Source organism: Coenobita brevimanus, chromosome 71 (assembly GCF_032717465.1).
Source record: "Coenobita brevimanus isolate Jiangsu-jjx chromosome 71, ASM3271746v2, whole genome shotgun sequence".
NCBI classification, from domain to species: domain Eukaryota; kingdom Metazoa; phylum Arthropoda; class Malacostraca; order Decapoda; family Coenobitidae; genus Coenobita; species Coenobita brevimanus.
The window spans coordinates 49050761-49067677 of NC_137024.1; the positions used below are offsets into that span (position 1 = coordinate 49050761).

The window sequence follows — 16917 nt, forward strand, 5'->3', positions numbered from 1 at the left end:
AGTATGGCTTCAGCAGAAGAATGAAATTTTTAACAGGTAACAGTTTTGTTTTGTTTTTTCTTGTAATGCTGCCATTCCAGTTTTATTAACATTTTAACTAATACAGTGCAGAATTTTATTGCAAATGCATGTGTTAATTACAGTAGTTTATGTTTCAGGATGTGACTAAACCAGAGCGACCTCCAAGGCTTCTCTCTGATGCCCGCAAAGTCAAGCGCATGATAGTAAGTGCTTTACAATACATGGTAAAAAAAAAATGTGCAAAAATGCAGGATATCCATTGTACTACAGTCGTTTGTAATGTGTTTATAATGTGTTCGATCCTACCTTTTAAGTATTTATTTTTCATGATTTTGATGAAGAGGCTGAAAACTCATGGAAGTATAAAATTTAGAGCATTTCATTATATAAGCAAACACCTAATTAACTGTCATTATTGGTTCATGTATGGCACCAGTGGCAAATTCTAACTTGTGGTGAGAATGAGCATGGTTAAATTTGATCGACTGAAATTTATCCATGGATGTATCATGTTATGCATGACTGCATGGTACATAAATCGGCAGTATATCAGTGATTGAAAAATGTTTATTTTTTTTTTTTATTGATTGTATTGCATTCTTATAGTGTTAGATCATTTGCCCAGAAAGTTCAGAATTTTTAAGTTTTGCCCAATCTGTACAATTTTTGGTCTTTGATCACATGGATTTCCAGACACACCACTAGAATATACAAAATTTTTAAAAGTAAAAGCTGTTATTCATTTGTAATGATTGTTGTAAAAACTGAATTCCCATTGATAAGTAATTATTTTCTTCCATAATTATCAGTGATCTCTGTTCCCAGACTGGTGTAGCTCCTCTGGATGCTGCTGTGGACTGCTCTGCTGCCCCAGACTGGAGTGAGGACCCACCCACTACCACCCCTTCTTGTGTCCCCCGCCCTCACAATCTCCACATTACGCGCAGGGTTGGAGTGGACGGGGTGGTAATTGCCTGGGACCCTCTAGAACATGACTGTGTTGCCGGCTTCCAGGTGAGTCATTTGTTACCAAATCTTTCACCATTGTTATTGCTATTATGGCCCCGGGCACAGCTGAGCATAAATCCATTGGATTGCAAGTTGAAGTTGCCCTTCCCCTGCAGTCCACTATCCCCCTTTCAGGGGGTAGCGAGGGAGATGATGGATGTGCATATAACCAGGCTTAAAAGGTTATTGGTCCAACCAAATAATTGCATCTCTCTCCAGCATCATCACCACAGGTAATAAATAGAAATGGTCATGGTGAAATTGCATTTTTTATAGAACTGGTGGCAGATGTACAGAACAAGGTGATGGCGTTGGCACAAAGAAAGAGTTGTCTGTATAATTTATAAAGGCTCAGACATATCTGCATGTGTCGGCCTTGGTCACGTAATTGCAGCTCTCGACATTGATAGCTCTCTGGTAGCCTGCCTGTTCAATCCCATATCACTGAGGTCACACTGACCTCTTCCAAGGTCTTTTTGGTCCGCTTAGCACAGCCCTACCCTCCACATTCACACCCTTCACCTCCTGTGTCCTGTTCTCATCTTCCTTCCTCTCAGCATCCCCAGACCAACTCAGTCTACCCCCCCCTCTTCATCACAACACTTAATACATTCAAGTCCCATTCTTCCTCTTAACTCATCAGTCACAGTCCTAACCCCCTAGTCCACTCATTCAAGGATGCACCACACATCCATCTACTCATTATAATTTCTTTACATTTGAGCCTATATCCTCTTCCTTATTGCCCATGTCTCTCCACCATACAGCATTACACTCCTGATATATACATCCTACATACAAGGACCCCTTAGCATGGAGGAATAGCCCTATCAATGTCAAGAGACGCAACAGCTCCCTGAGCTTCCTCCAACCACATCTTACCCTAGCCACAGAGCTAGCTCCAACCCCACTTCCTGCATATAACATGCCCCCAAACAACAAAACTCCACACACTCAAGAAACTCTCTAGCAAGATCAGTCCTTTCATCCCTCTCAGTCACTGCATGCTTTCTCCAACACACTGCGCACACAAAATCAGCATTATTTCACAGTCTGCCTCTGATACCACTACATCTCATAATCACACCTGTATGACAAACTGCACAAGAATCTCTCAATTATTATCCAGACGACTACTACCTGGACAGTTCATTAACCAGACACTGTGATCTGGCTGTTAAAAACCATTATTCACAAATTTTTTCCCATTATCCAGACAAAATGCTTGCCTCCGTTTGGAAATTATGGTCGTGCGAAAAATTTCTGGCCAGATGGGTAGGAATAGCTTGGTTGCGCCACTGTGTCTGGCTGGTTAGTTTACCCAGCATCCAAAAGAGACCCCCTCGCTCGCTCTCAGTTCCCGTGCGGTGATGTAAACAGTTGTTATAATGGCACACGTAGTGGTTTTTGTCGTTGTTCCCTACCAGCTTCTGGCCTTGCTATTCCTTGCATGCCTTTTCCCAAGGGTGTGTGATGATGGCCCCTTCACCAGGGAAAAGGAAAAGGATAGTGCCGACTCTATAGAAGTGAGAGATCCTGGATAAGATTGGTGCGGGATGGTCAAATTGTGAGTGTTAACATTGATTTTATTCTAGGTACTGTACTGTACAATCATTTTATTCTATTTTACCATGATTTTATTTCATTTTACCATTATGTTTTGTGTGCCCACTCCATTTTTAGGTCTGCTTGACCAGATACAGGAATACCTCGATATACGATACCCCTAGATGCAATACCCCAGCTTAATGATGGGGGTAGAAATACCACCATACCCCGCCTAACAATGGCCAGACCCTGGTTTAACGATGTTTTGAGTTTTTAAAACCAATTTTGATGATATTTTAGACTAAAATTGTGTGTTTTGGTTGATTTATAAATTGTTTTTAGATTAATGTGTTTTAGCCATAGGTGGGGTGCACATTGTCATTTTGGGGTACAGTTTACTAAGCTTGATATTATCTAACATATTTTTTATGATTTTCAGATTTTATTTGTTGGTTTTAGTGAGTTATTTACAGGCGTTTGGCTTAGGTTAGCTTCTTTTACAGCAAATAGGTTATTTAGATTGGCTTTAAACTTGTTTTTGGACTCGTTTGGGTGGGTTTAGGACTTGGTTGGGGGAAAACCCAAGGCTCAGAAATGCATTCCAGTACTATCTATCGCCAGATGCCATAATCCTGTAAGGGGTGGCCATTTGACTTTGAGTTATTTGTTTTACGGGGAGGGGCACTAACCCTCCACCAACCCACTTGTTGACATGTAGGGAGCACATATGGTTTGGTTATATGGTTACCACCCAGCATTGTAAATGGTTTCTTGGCTTACAGGTAACCATTTGGCTTGTCACTCAGTGTAAAGCCACCTGTAAAGGAAAGATGGGAGAAATAGGGAGAGAGGAGGGAAGGCATAAAAAAAGATTGATAAAAGCTAAGGAAGAAGTAGGCAGCACTACATCAAGTGAGTGGATGATGGTCACCACCACCTACCTACACATTCCAATACAGTACTTTACATGTTAAATCTACCCCAAGATACGATACTTCGCCTAACGATGGGTTTTTACTTAACCAGTTGCATTGTTAAACCGGGGTATACCTGTACATACTTACATCATCTAATCTTGTGTTGCCCCATGTGGATCATAGGAGCCCGGGGCTAGGCAAGTTGGTCCTGACATTTAAGACGAGAGTGGCCAGCCTCAAACATCCCAGAGTGGCATTATGTGAGCATTAAAGCCCAACCATCCCTTGAATATAAAACTACACAGGCTCAGTCCCATTGGAGCACCTTAATTACCCACTAAACCACCAGGTGTCATAGTCTGGTTATATGGTTACCACCCAACATAGTGCAGTAAGTGGTTTCCTGGTGAACAGGAAACCATTTGGCTTATCTCTCAGTGTAGAGTCACCCATAGACAGAAGGAAGAGGAAAGAAAGAATAAAAGAAGAGGGGAAAGGGCAGTAACCTGAGAGCAGCACCATATCAAGTGAGTGGATGGTGAGCACCCCCACCTAGAGGAGTGTTAAACAGTAGGAACAAGTGTTGTATGATGTACTGTAATGATCTTTTACACTGACTTGCAAAGTTAGGTTATGCAGGATTGGGGGCCAGAGGAGAAGTTCACTATCTGGATGGAGCCACAACCCGGACACGCCTTTGGCTTTATTACGTCGAATAATCGAGTGATTACTGTACTTCTCACACCCTTGTAGCAAGGTACATGTGGCCACACTCCCTCTGCTTTGACATTACTGCTGCCAGTGCTAGGCATCTTCATTTCCATTTTTTTTTTTTTTTTTTTCCCCACATTTACACTCAAACTGTATCCCAGTCCATCTCCTCACTTCCTAAATCTTTCCTCTGCCTTCCTCCCATTCTCCGCAGTCAACACCAAGTCACCAGCATACACCTTCCATTGAGAGTCCCCCTCTAAAGTCATGTGAGAGAGCTTCAAGCATCATAACAGACAATAAGGGGCTCAAGATTGACCCCTGATGCACACTAACATTTACAGAAAACCTATTACTCAAATCTCCATTCACTTTCACCTGGGTGCAAACACCCTCATACTTTGCCATAACCTCTCTAACCAGTCACTCCATGATTCCAATCTTTCTCATTGGCCACTTTACAGTCTCCCTAAGAGTTGTCTCAAAACCTCTAAATCAAGAGAAACTAAGTACAGCTCCCACTTCTTTCCTTTGTATTTTTCCTGAAGCTGTCAGGCAACAGATATAGGTAGGTCCTGATGTTATGAGTAGTAAAGTTTATGAAAACCTACTCTTTGAATGAACACTTGCATAACAGAGTATATATCTTTTGAGAAAAGGGGGGGAGATTAATTGACCGCCACCATCTTACACCTGTAATGCTATGCAAATAACATTTAAAGAAGAAAAAAGGTTAGTTGCATCCAAAACACACATACAACATTGACATGATCTGTGGTAGTGCATATCTACCAAAATGGAAGCATTAAGATCTCCAAGATGTGTCACTTGAATTGCATCCATGGTACTCTAATGGTACCATGCTTACATGTTTGTACAGGAACCAGTTTATGCAGTCGTTTGTTAAACCAGAGGCACCATGCAAACCAGTCCTGTGTACATACGGATATGTTTTTTTGTTAGAGCTCACATTGATGGACCATAACTGATTATCCCTCTCTCTTCTCTCCCCACATCTATTTTTCCCCGCATTACTTCCCTTTTTCTCCTTCCTTTTGTCTTTCTTTGCTCTCCTCCTCACGTTACATCTACCCCCCTCTCATTAATTTTTGAGTCACATCCTAAGGTTACAGAAGAAAGCAATAGAGAGAGAAAATTGAATAAAGGAGGAAGATAACATAATCTGGGTCCTCTTATCAGTAACCAAGACCTTTACATAAGCCCATGCATATGATTTCTCTCTCTCTCTCTCTCTCTCAGTTCAGTAGGGGGTACAAACGTGGGATGAAGTTTTTGCATGAACATGGGCCCAGTGTGATTTTTTTCTGATGAATAAGGATGATTATAATGATGATGATGATGATGATGTAAGGGGAATCCTTGCATGGTAAGCCCATGTGTAAATACAGTGTTTATTTTTGTAGTGTTTAAAATAGACATGAACTGAACTCACTGATGTACATTCATATGTTTCTGTAATGATAATGCCCAGTAAAAGTAGAAATACATTCAGTCCTCAAATCACATGCTTTGATTCATACTACCAGCACTGATAACACACAGGGGGGAAAAGAATAAAAGTAATGATGTGCAATGTAAAAATAAGACATATTCTGCTTGCATCATTCTGATTCTGTTCTTGTGGTAACAACAGGGGAATCAGTACACAACAGTAAACTTTCAGTTGTCTGTCATTGCAGCATTTGGCCCAACGTGGTAACCGGCGCTTTGGGCTCGGCCATATTAAAGTAATTTCCAGCAAAATTATGCAACATCCAATGCCGAAACCAGAAATAACCAGTGTCTGTATTCAATATCCAGCTGCGAGGAGTATCAGCTAACTCATACACAGCAGCCAACCAGCATCCGGGAGAATCCTGCAATGTGCCAGCCCATCAGAATCCTTCGCGGGAACGGCTCACCTGGTGCTCTGAGCCTACCGTTGCGCTCTCATTCTCTCCTGTGGACCTCATATAGTAAAGCTGTGACTGTGAGCTCTGCTCTTGTGACCACGCATTCGCAAAACCCTGGTGCTGTGACTTAATCTGTGGTCTCCTATTCCTCGCTTGTTGTTGTTGAAGAGCTTATGGCCTTTCAGTGCTTCGTGTTCTAATGCTCTATTGTGATCCCGAAGTTACAACTGCACATGGTGCCAACCCCCCATTGCTGTGCCTTCTTATCCCACATGTTTCACTTGTGGCCCCAAAGTGCTCCGTGCCCTAGTGCTTAATACTGTACTGTATTTGACCCTAGTTATGCGTGATGGACAAGTTTGTAACTTTTGTGGTGGTGCTCTGGCTGCTTCAGGTCCTGTTAGCCTTGTGTATGGTCCTGGTTGTTGTTACCAGGGCCTTTTGGAGCACTATGACATGCCCCAGACCATGTTGCAGGATCTGCAGAGGAACAAGCATTCCATCCCGATGCTCTTCCAGGGTAAACGTGGTGTAACTATGCGATGGCACGAGCAGAAAATGATGGCCAAGCCATGCTTTGGCAAACTCGACCAGGCCTGCTTGGAATGGTTTCGACAACAGCGTGCCAGTGGTGTGATTGTGCGTCCCATTGAGCTGAAGGCTTCAGCCACCAAGTTTGCTGAGCAACTGGGGATCTCGGATTTCAAGGTGTTTGAAGGTTGGCTGACTCGGTTCAAACTTTGACATGGGCTGTCTAACAAGACTACCTATGGTGAAGCATTGAATGCAGACACCAAAGGAACTGATGAGTTTCATACCAAGATAGCTTAAAAACTTGACTGATGAAGAAGGGCTATGTCTCAATCAAGTTTATAATGCTTATGAAACTGGTCTGTTCTTCAGGTCAGTCCTGACTAATATCTTGGCTAACGAGAAGGAGTAGGTGTTACCTGGTCATAAGGCGAGCAAACAGCTCGAGTCTGTTTAGTGTTGTGCCAATGCAACAGGCTCCCATCATCTGAAGTCTGTTGTAGTTGGCCATGCCAAACTGTCGCATTGTCTCCAGGGATTAATGGATCATCTCCCAGTGATTTATTTCCACTTACTGAAGGCTTGGTTTACAGCCAAGATCTTCAAAGATTGGTTCTACAGTCATGCTGTGAAGGAGATTATCCTTTATCAAACAGAGAGCCATGGCCTTGCCCACAACCAAGGCTCGCTAATCCTTGACAATGCTCTTGCTCATCCTTCCAAGACGGAGTTTGTTGGAGGTGGAGGTCATTTAAGGGTCATGTTCTTGCTCCCTAATTTGACCTCAGTCTTGCAACCAGTGGCCCAGGGTATTTATCACAGCAAGGAAGCGGCTCTACCAGAAGTGATTTATGGTAGATGTGATGGTTGTGCTCAAGGACAATGAGGAGGCAGCCCATGGCAAGGACAGTAGGAGCCAACCTCAAGCAGTATCCCCTCAAGTTTGCAATCTAGCCTACAACTGGGCGCATGCTTGGAGGGAACTCTTTGCATTCACACTTGAAAAAGTTCCTCAACAGTAAAGAGGCCATTGCTGACTTTACCGGCTTTGAAGCTGAGTACTTCGTCTGTGGAAGCAGCAAGAGAACAGGTGACTGAGGACACCATCCACAATTGACTGGAAGTGGATGAGGGAGACCCCGTTTGCCGGACTATGTACATCCGGGAAATTGTGGAGTCTGTGGCTGCAGGGGGCACCGAGGATGAAGGGGAGGTGGAAGAGGAGGAGGAGGATGACGACGAAGCAGAAGATATCCTGTGGCTCCAGCCGGTCCATGCCATGGCCAGGTACTTGTGACAGGGCCGTGAGAATGTCATACAGTTGCATTCGAGAAGGATCACCAGGCAGTCCTCCATCATGTCCACTTTCTGTCCAGTGATGGCTGCCACTCCATCAGCACAGCCTTCAACCTCGTCGCATCATCCTCCGTCACCCTAGCCTTCTTCATCTTTGTACTGGCCTCTCACCCCAGCCCTCTACTTCTTCACAATGGCCTTGTTTATCCCAGCCAGACATCACCATAGCCACTTCTTCACCTCTGAAGAGCACCTCGGCCATGGCACCACCTCCAGCCCCATCAAGAGAGGTGTCTCCACCTGTGGTCTTGCCTCAGTCAGAGGGCTCATTGGAACTCAACTTGACACCCTCTGCCACTCCATCTCCACTACCTGCTTCAACGCCCGTGGCGGAGCTTGAGCCTGAGGTGGTGGAGCTGGATTAATCTTTCTTGGAGCTATTCACCACTAGACCACACGGGAAAAAATGCACTGTACTGTAGTGCATGGTGTACAACTCTACCCTCCATTGATGCCAATACTTGGTGAGTACATTCAGTAGAACACTATGTACTGTATTGCTGTACTGTATCATTACTACATTGTATTTTATGCCTAGTTTTCATCATTTACTCATGGGAAAGTTTTTAGGGCAAAGAGTCAAGATGTAGTTACACAATATCCGGCTCGACACCGAATGTTAAGCCGATGGGGAGATACTATGTGGTATTTTGCGTTTCGTTGTATTCGGTGTAGGGGTTGGCTGAATTACACCAGACAATTGAGAATTCACTGTGTCAGTAAAGCATAAGTACGATAACTACTTGGTAATTTATCTTTCTCACTCTTTTGTCGTGTGTGTGTGTGTGTGTGTGTGTGTGTGTGTGTGTGTGTGTGTGTGTGTGTGTGTGTGTGTGTGTGTGTGTGTGTGTGTGTGTGCGTGCGTGTGTGTGTTTTTACCTAGTTGTGATTTACAGGAAATGAGCTACACTCGTGGGGGTCCCGTCTCTTTTTCTAATTAAGTCAAATTTTGTTTCGAACTTGTTTAAGTTTTTAGACTGGACGATCTCTTTGTCCAGGCTATTCCATAGGTGTATGCATCTACTGTATATGGAAAGCTATATTTCTTGATATCCTTCAAACAACTTGGCTTTTTCGGTTTCATTCCATGACCCCTTGTTACTCTCCCATCCCATACAAACAGATGATTTTTATCAATTTTATTTAGTCCCATCATGGCCCTGAACTTTGTAATCATGTCGCCCCTCTTTCTCCTTCTTCTAGGGAAGGCAGGTCCAGCTTTTCCAGCCTCTCTCTGTAAGACAGATCTGCCAGGCTGGGGACCATCTTGGTTGCTGTTCTTTGTATTCTCTCGATCTATCTTTCTTCTTGTGTGGGGACCACACTGCTGCCACATATTCCAACCTGGGGCAGATCATGGCCACTATCAATTTTTTCATCATTTTGTCATCCATGAAATGGAATGCCACTCGTATGTTAGTCAAGAGATTGTACATCTCTCTAACCATCTTATTAATGTGTTTTTCCGGTGACAAACTATCCTGGGCCAGCACTCCCAAATCTTTCTCTTCTCTCACTTTTTTTATTGGTTCATTACCCATCATGTGATTCAGTGATGGCCTCTTGGCACTCTTACCCATTTCCAATATTTTACATTTTTTTGCATTAAATTTCTTTTCCCACATCTGACTCCAATTTTGGATCCTATTCAGGTCTTCCTGCGGCATTTTACAGTCTTCCTTGACTTCTACTCTCCTCAAGATCTTTGCATCATCAGCAAACAGACTTGCATAACTGTTCATTTCATCTACCATATCATATGCGTAAATCAGGAACATTACTGGCACTAACATCGAGCCCTGTGGGACTCCACTTGTTACTCCTCTCCATCCGGACATCTTGTCCTTTATTACCGTCCTCATTTGTCTCTCCCTTAAGAAGTTTCTCATCCACTCCAGGACATTTCTCTTCAGTCCACCTACATGTTCCAATATCCACATTAGTCGCTTGTGGGGTACCTTATCAAAGGCTTTCTCTAAATCTAGATATACACAGTCCACCCAGCTGTCTCTATCCTGTAGCACATCAGTCTCTCTAGAGTAAAAGCTCAACAAGTTGGAAACACATGATCTTCCACTTTTGAATCCAAACTGGCTCTCAGCCAATATGTTGATCTCCTCCAGATATTTTATCCATCTGTCTTTCAGAATTCTCTTGCACGATTTTGCAACTACGCTGGTCAGGGACACTGGTCTGTAATTCAGGGGTTCTTCCTTGCTTCCTCCCATATAAACTGGTACCACATTGGCCCTCTTCTATTCCCGAGGCACTTTCCCTTCTTCCAGAGAACACACAATTAAATCGTGAATCTTATCTGCCAGTTGTTCTCTGCATTCTTTCAGTGCCCAGGTAGAGATTCCATCTGGTCCTAGGGTTTTCCTTACATCTTGAGTTTCCAGTAATTAATACACTTCCTGCACTTCCACTTGTATGTCTTTTATCACTACATTTCTAGTCACACCCTCCCCCTCCACAAAATACCTTTCTTTAGTGAAAACCAACTGGAAACATTTGTTCATTATTTTAGCTTGCATTGCCGCATCTTTGTAGACCTCTCCTTCTACTTTCAGTGGGGTGATTCCTTCCTTTTGTCAATTATACCTTTTTCAAAGTTCCTTTCTTCCTCTCTGCGTATTCCTGTATATTCATTTCTAGTTCTTTTATATTCTTCCTTTGATTTATTATTACCTCTCTTTCTCCATTTGTTCCATGTGTGTGTGTGTGTGTATTTACCTATTTGTATTTACCTATTTGTAGTATACAGGAATTGAGCAATGCTCGTGTTGTCCTGTCTCCATATCCACATTTATCAAGTCTACCTTTACACACATGAATGTTTTTCTCATGCACCACCTCTTTGTCTAAGTCGTTCCAAATATTTAAGAATATACCTAATTGTGATATACACGGAATGTACTATGCTCGTGGGTTTCCGTCGCTGTTTCTCAATAAGTCGAATTTAACTTTAAACTCGTTTATGTTTTTAGACTGGACGATCTCTTTGTCCAGGCTATTCCATAAGTCTATACTTCTGTAAGGAAAGCTATATTTCTTGATATCCTTCAAGCAGCTTGACTTTTTCAATTTCATTCCATGTCCTCTTGTTGCTCTCTTATCCCATACAAACAGATCTTCTTTGTCAATTTTATCTACTCCCACCATGGTCCTGAACACCGCAATCATGTCTCCCCTCTTTCTCCTTTCCTCTAACGAAGGCAAATCCAGTTTTTCCAGCCTCTCTCTGTATGACAGGTCTGTCAGACTGGGGACCATCTTGGTTGCTGTTCTTTGTATTCTCTCAATCTTGTTTATATCTTTCTTTTTGTGTGGGGACCACACTACCGCTGCATATTCTAACCTGGGGCGGATCATGGCCACTATCAATTTTTTCATCATTTCCTCATCCATATAATGAAATGCTACTCTTATGTTAGTCAAGAGCTTATAAGTCTCTCCAACTATCTTGTTAATGTGCTTTTCTGGTGACAAACTATCTTGGACCAGCACTCCCAAATCTTTCTCTTCTCTCCTTTTTGTGATTAATTCATTACCCAAAAAAATAATTCAGTGATGGTCTCCTGGTACTTTTACCCATTTCCAATATTTTACATTTCTTTACATTAAATTTCATTTCCCACGTCCGGCTCCAATTGTGTATCCTATCCAAATCCTCCTGCAGTATTTTACAATCCTCCTCAACCTCTATCTTCCTCAAGATCTTTACATCATCAGCAAACAGACTCGCATAACTGTTCACTCCATCTACCATATCATTTACATAAATCAGGAACATTACTGGCGCCAACACTGAGCCTTGAGGGACTCCACTTGTTACTTCCCTCCATCCAGACATCTTTTCCTTTATTACTGTCCTCATTTGTCTGTCTCTCAAAAAGTCTCTCATCCATTCCAGAAGTTTCCCCTTTAGTCCTCCTATATATTCTAGTTTCCACATTAGTCTCTTATGAGGTACCTTGTCAAAGGCCTTCTCTAAGTCTAAGTACACACAATCCACCCAACCATCTCTCTCCTGTACCACATCAATCGCTCTTGAGTAAAAGCTCAACAAGTTTGAAACACATGACCTTCCACTTCTGAATCCAAACTGACATTCAGCCAAAATATTCATCTCTTCCAGATATTTTATCCATCTGTCTTTCAGGATTCTCTCACACAATTTTGCGACCATGCTGGTTAGAGACACTGGTCTATAATTCAGGGGTTCTTCCCTGTTTCCTCCCTTGTAAATTGGTACCACATTTGCCCTCTTCCATTCTTTTGGCACTTTCCCCTCTTCCAGTGAGCATACAATTAAGCTGTGAATTTTATCCGCCAGTTGTTCTCTGCATTCCTTCAGTACCCAATTAGAAATTCCATCAGAAATTCCATCAGGTCCTGGGGCTTTCCTTACATCTTGAGTTTCCAGTAATTTATACACTTCCTGCACCTCCACTTTTATATCTTTCATCACCGGAACATTTCTAATCACTCCCTCCCCTTCCACAAGCTCCTTTTCTTTAGTGAAAACTGACTGGAAACGTTTGTTCATTATTTCTGCTTGCATTGCCACATCATTAAAGACCTCTCCATCTACTTTCAGCTTGGTGATTCCTTCCTTTTGTTTCAGTTTGCCGTGTGTGTGTGTGTGTGTGTGTGTGTAAGATAATTGTAAAGTATGGCACTTTTTATTTTTCCAGTATAGGCATATAGATGTGGCAGTATTATGTAAACAAATGCAAATACTGTACTCTCTATTGTTGAGATGTTTCTGTAATCTACTGAGTAAATACTCAAGTGCATTTAATTTTTCACAATATATGAACACCATTAATTGCATAACTTTTTTTTTTTTCCTATCATCATCATCATCATCATCATCATCCGGACCTCCTTTTCCACCCAAGGGCAGGGGGTACTGTAGAAATACCTTTGATTACCAAAAACTCATCACATACCATTAGAAGTGAATTTTCCTCAGGGCCTATAGCTTTTTTCCTATAACTGCAGATTTCTGGAGATCAGAAGACTGAACTTGGGTCTAAATTGCCGAAGCTTAGATTATCGGTTTCTCATCTAATGAGCTCCTATATAGTGGGACCCACCTGTATTGCATCAGTGGCACAGTGTTTTGGTATTTCTTATGATACACTCTGGATACTTTCATGAAAACCCGATTAAAGGTGAATGATCTTATATCAAACAAGTTATAATGTGGCATTAGTGGTGTTAAGTCTGAGGTGATTAAAAAAGTACATGCTTTGTGGTTATTGTTAATTTTATCTAGTTACAGCTGCAAGTAACCCATAAACCATAGATCAGGCAACTACTATCCTCGTTGATCATGATCAGTTAATCCCAATTATCAAGTTCTTGCACTTCACAGGGGACATACAGGTAATTTTTTGCATAATTTAAGGGTTAATATTGAAAAAAATATTAAATACTGTCGGCCTACAATGCATTTTACAGGTAAGGAAATTAGGCATCCCCTTCCCAACCATATATATACAAGCTATTTTGCAGTACAGGAGGAGGATATTCACAGGCTGAAACGTACAGAAATGACAGTGATCAAGTGGATGTGCAGTGCATTCTGTGCAAGGCCTGGGGGGGCTAGGTTTATGACGGAAGAGTTGAAAGATAGAATGGGACTGGAGTGAATTGGTGTTTGATGAGGAGCGGTAGATTGAGATGGTTTGGGTATGTGGAGAGGATGGGGGATGATAAATGGGTGCAGAAAGTGAGAAGTGCTAATGTTAGGGATAGGGTAGCAAGAGGTTGACCAAAAAAAAAAGACTTGGGACAAGGTCATTGAATGTGACCTGAGGGATAAGGGACTAAATAGGGAAGCTGCCTGAGATTGAGCAGCATGGAGAGCTGCCATTAGGTGACAAAGGGCAGTGTATACAAGCATGTTGGCTCCTTCAAAAATGAAACAAACTGTACCGTATATTTGAGAATGAAAAAAGAAAAACTCTCTCCTCAAAACTGAGTGACTTTTGGATACTAAGCCCTGGCAACTGTCATACAGTATATCATTTGTATTGATAATGAAGGATATCTGTTTATAATATTTGTCATCAACTTCTGTAAGAAACGGAATCTAAAGGTGAATGTGGGGAAGAGTAAAGTGATGGTCTTTGAGAGAGGTGAAGTCAGTGAATGTACAGCGAGGTTGGATGGTGAGGAATTGGAAAATGTGAGTACGTTTAAGTACTTGGGTATTGTGATGAATAAGGATGGAGGTTTGGAGCGTGAAGTGCTTGAAAGGGTACAGCAGGGAAGAAAGGTTGCTGGTTCTTTGAAAGCAGTGATAAGAAACAGGGAAGTGAGCATGGAAGTGAAAAAGTTACTACATGACAGTATTGTGATATCAACTCTAACGTATGGAAGTGAAGCTTGGACGTTGTTGGAAGGACACAAGTCATGAGTGAGAGCAGTGGAGTCACATGGAGAGACAGGCTGATGAATGAGGATATAAAAGAGCGTTGTGGTGTGGATGTGGATGTGATAGGAAGTGTTATGAGGAACACACTGAGGTGGTTTGGCCATGTGGAGAGGATGGAGGGTGAAAGACTGACGAAGAGAGTGTATGCGAGTGAGGTGGAGGGGGGAAGAGGGAGGGGGAGGCCGAGGATGAGATGGAGGGATGGGGTGGAGAGGTATATGAGAGAGGGGTGTGTGAGTTGGGAGCAGGGCAGTGAAATGGCGGGGGACAGGATGACGTGGAGGCGATTTGTTTGTGGCCACCCCAAACGGGATTGAGGCGTCTGGCAATAGATAGAACTTCTGGATGATGTTAATTCCTACATCTCTACCATAATATAGTTCTGCAACAAAGATCAACTAATGTAGCTTATGTTGGTACACAGGTGCTGGTAGGTGGTCGTGTTGTGCAGCATGTGAGGTCACCACACCGGACTAAAGCCCTGGTGACCGCACTACCCCTAGCCGGCTCTTTCACAGTGGGTCTAGTGGCAGTGGCTAGTGATGGCCGGTGCTCAGCCCCTGCCCTGGTTACTCAAGACCGCTCAAGAGTGTATCCTGGCAGAACAGCCGTCCAACGACCCCCCCGCCGAGCTGTGCCCACTGCGCTCTAGGCTGCTACACCAGAGTTATTGTTCTGGGAAGATTTTTGTCATTACAATTGTCATTATTGAACATGGATTATAAGTGCAACCTTTGGTGACTATAAATTATTATTTTTTTATTTATTAAGGAGCCAGTTATGCACTAACTTATATTCATTAAAATTGTTGTATTGCACTATAGAACAACTGTCTTGTACTGAATATGTTTATGTTGAAATTCAGTGCATTACTGATGGGAACTTTTGACATTTCTAGATGGTTGAGAGTCACTGTTTATCATTTTTATCATGGGGTTAATGAAGAAAGCTTAGGAAGCCCTGCCTTAGATAGACTACCAGCGTGGTATCTATTTTTACCAGTGGCCTTTATTTGCCTTCGTATATGCAGCTGTGAAGAGAATTGTTGGTCACATTATACCAAGGGAAGCATATTTTGGATTCTGAATAGTATTTATGCTACATTAACTCAGCATGCTATCCATAGATTCCAATGTTAAATTCATCAGTTATCTAAAGAATGTCAAGATCACTTGCTGTCCTTTTTTTCCTGAAGAAAAAATACAAACTGAGGCTCACAGTGTGTGTGTGTTACTGTACTTTATTTTCTAATTTTGTACCAAGCCCAGTTCTTTGCAAGGATTGTCCGAGGGTGAATTAGGAACAAGTGATTTTGTGCAACTGCTTACTGGTATGTCTGTTTTCATAAGAAATATAGCATAGCTATCTATCTATGGATCTACAGTACACTGAAAAAGAGAAACAGAATATAACAACGGATCGCCATGTGTTGTGTTTTTCAATCAATTGTTTTTGGATTTGACATAGAAATTATGTTTTTTCTAATATAAGTTGTTGATAAAGCATGATATTTTAAGCCTATACATCACCAGAGCTATTTCCCAGGTAGAGCCAAGGTGTTATAAGACCAAAACTCTTGCAGTTGTAATGGACCATCTATGAAGATTCAAAGCAGTGGCTTAGTTGTTTAATTAAAAAAATAAAGAGCAGAGTAAAGTTTGCAGAGTAAACTGGTAAACTTTGAATGCAGTAATTTGCCATGTTTCAGCCCTTTAGAAATTAATTTAGTGATTTTCAGTTTTGTTTTTTCATAAGATTTTAAGCTGCATATTTTACTTTAATGATTTTTCAGTGAACTGGGCAACAGTTACTGGCTATGTAAACATCTTTTAATGTATTTGGGCAGTTTATGTTTTTTTTTTTTTCCATCTCAGAGTGTCAGTAGTACCTTGTTGTTGTTATATGTTTTAACATAACTTATTATATACACTTCTCAGATGACTGCAATCTATAACAGTGATGCAGTCCATTTAGACTCACAGTATATAATTGGTTTTGAGATTTTTATTGCAGAAGTTGGTCTTTTAGAAATGTACATAAAATGTATAGTGCCAAATGAAGTGAAGCAAATGTATTTTTATGGAAATAATTGAAAATACCAACAACAGTTGCTTTATTCATTGATATGTAAATAGAATTATGGATTGGCTGATTGTCATTAATCTAACCAAAATAAAGTGTAACAAAAATTAGACTGTTTTATTTGGAATTACAATACTTATTGCTTCCCATTGGCTGTCAAACTTCTGATATATATCAATTCATCCATCAACCAAACTTGTGTTGCCCCATGAGGAGCGTAGGAGCCCGGGGCTACGCAAGTTGGTACCGAGATTTAAGATGAGAATGACCAGCCTCATTCATCCTCGAGTGGCAGTGGCATTATGTGAGCAATAAATCCCAACCACCCCACGGATATGAAATGACTGGCTCAATCTGGTTGGAGTGCCTTAATTACCAACTA

The 16917-nt window shown here is 41.8% G+C and overlaps 1 protein-coding gene across 6 annotated transcripts in view; it reads left to right on the forward strand.

Moving 5' to 3' along the window:
• The window catches only part of LOC145406856 (uncharacterized), a 560030-nt gene extending 543385 nt beyond the window's left edge, over positions 1-16645 (forward strand). For 5 of the 6 annotated variants that reach the window (XM_080277963.1, XM_080277965.1, XM_080277966.1 and 2 more), the window contains 3 exons: positions 159-224; positions 847-1035; positions 14878-16645. In XM_080277963.1, coding sequence (XP_080134089.1) covers positions 159-224; positions 847-1035; positions 14878-15105 — 483 coding nt within the window. In that variant the 3' untranslated portion in view covers positions 15106-16645. The remainder of the gene's footprint in view (positions 1-158; positions 225-846; positions 1036-14877) is intronic. The other variant, XM_080277968.1, reaches the window with a different exon arrangement.
• The last annotated feature ends 272 nt before the right edge of the window (positions 16646-16917 follow it).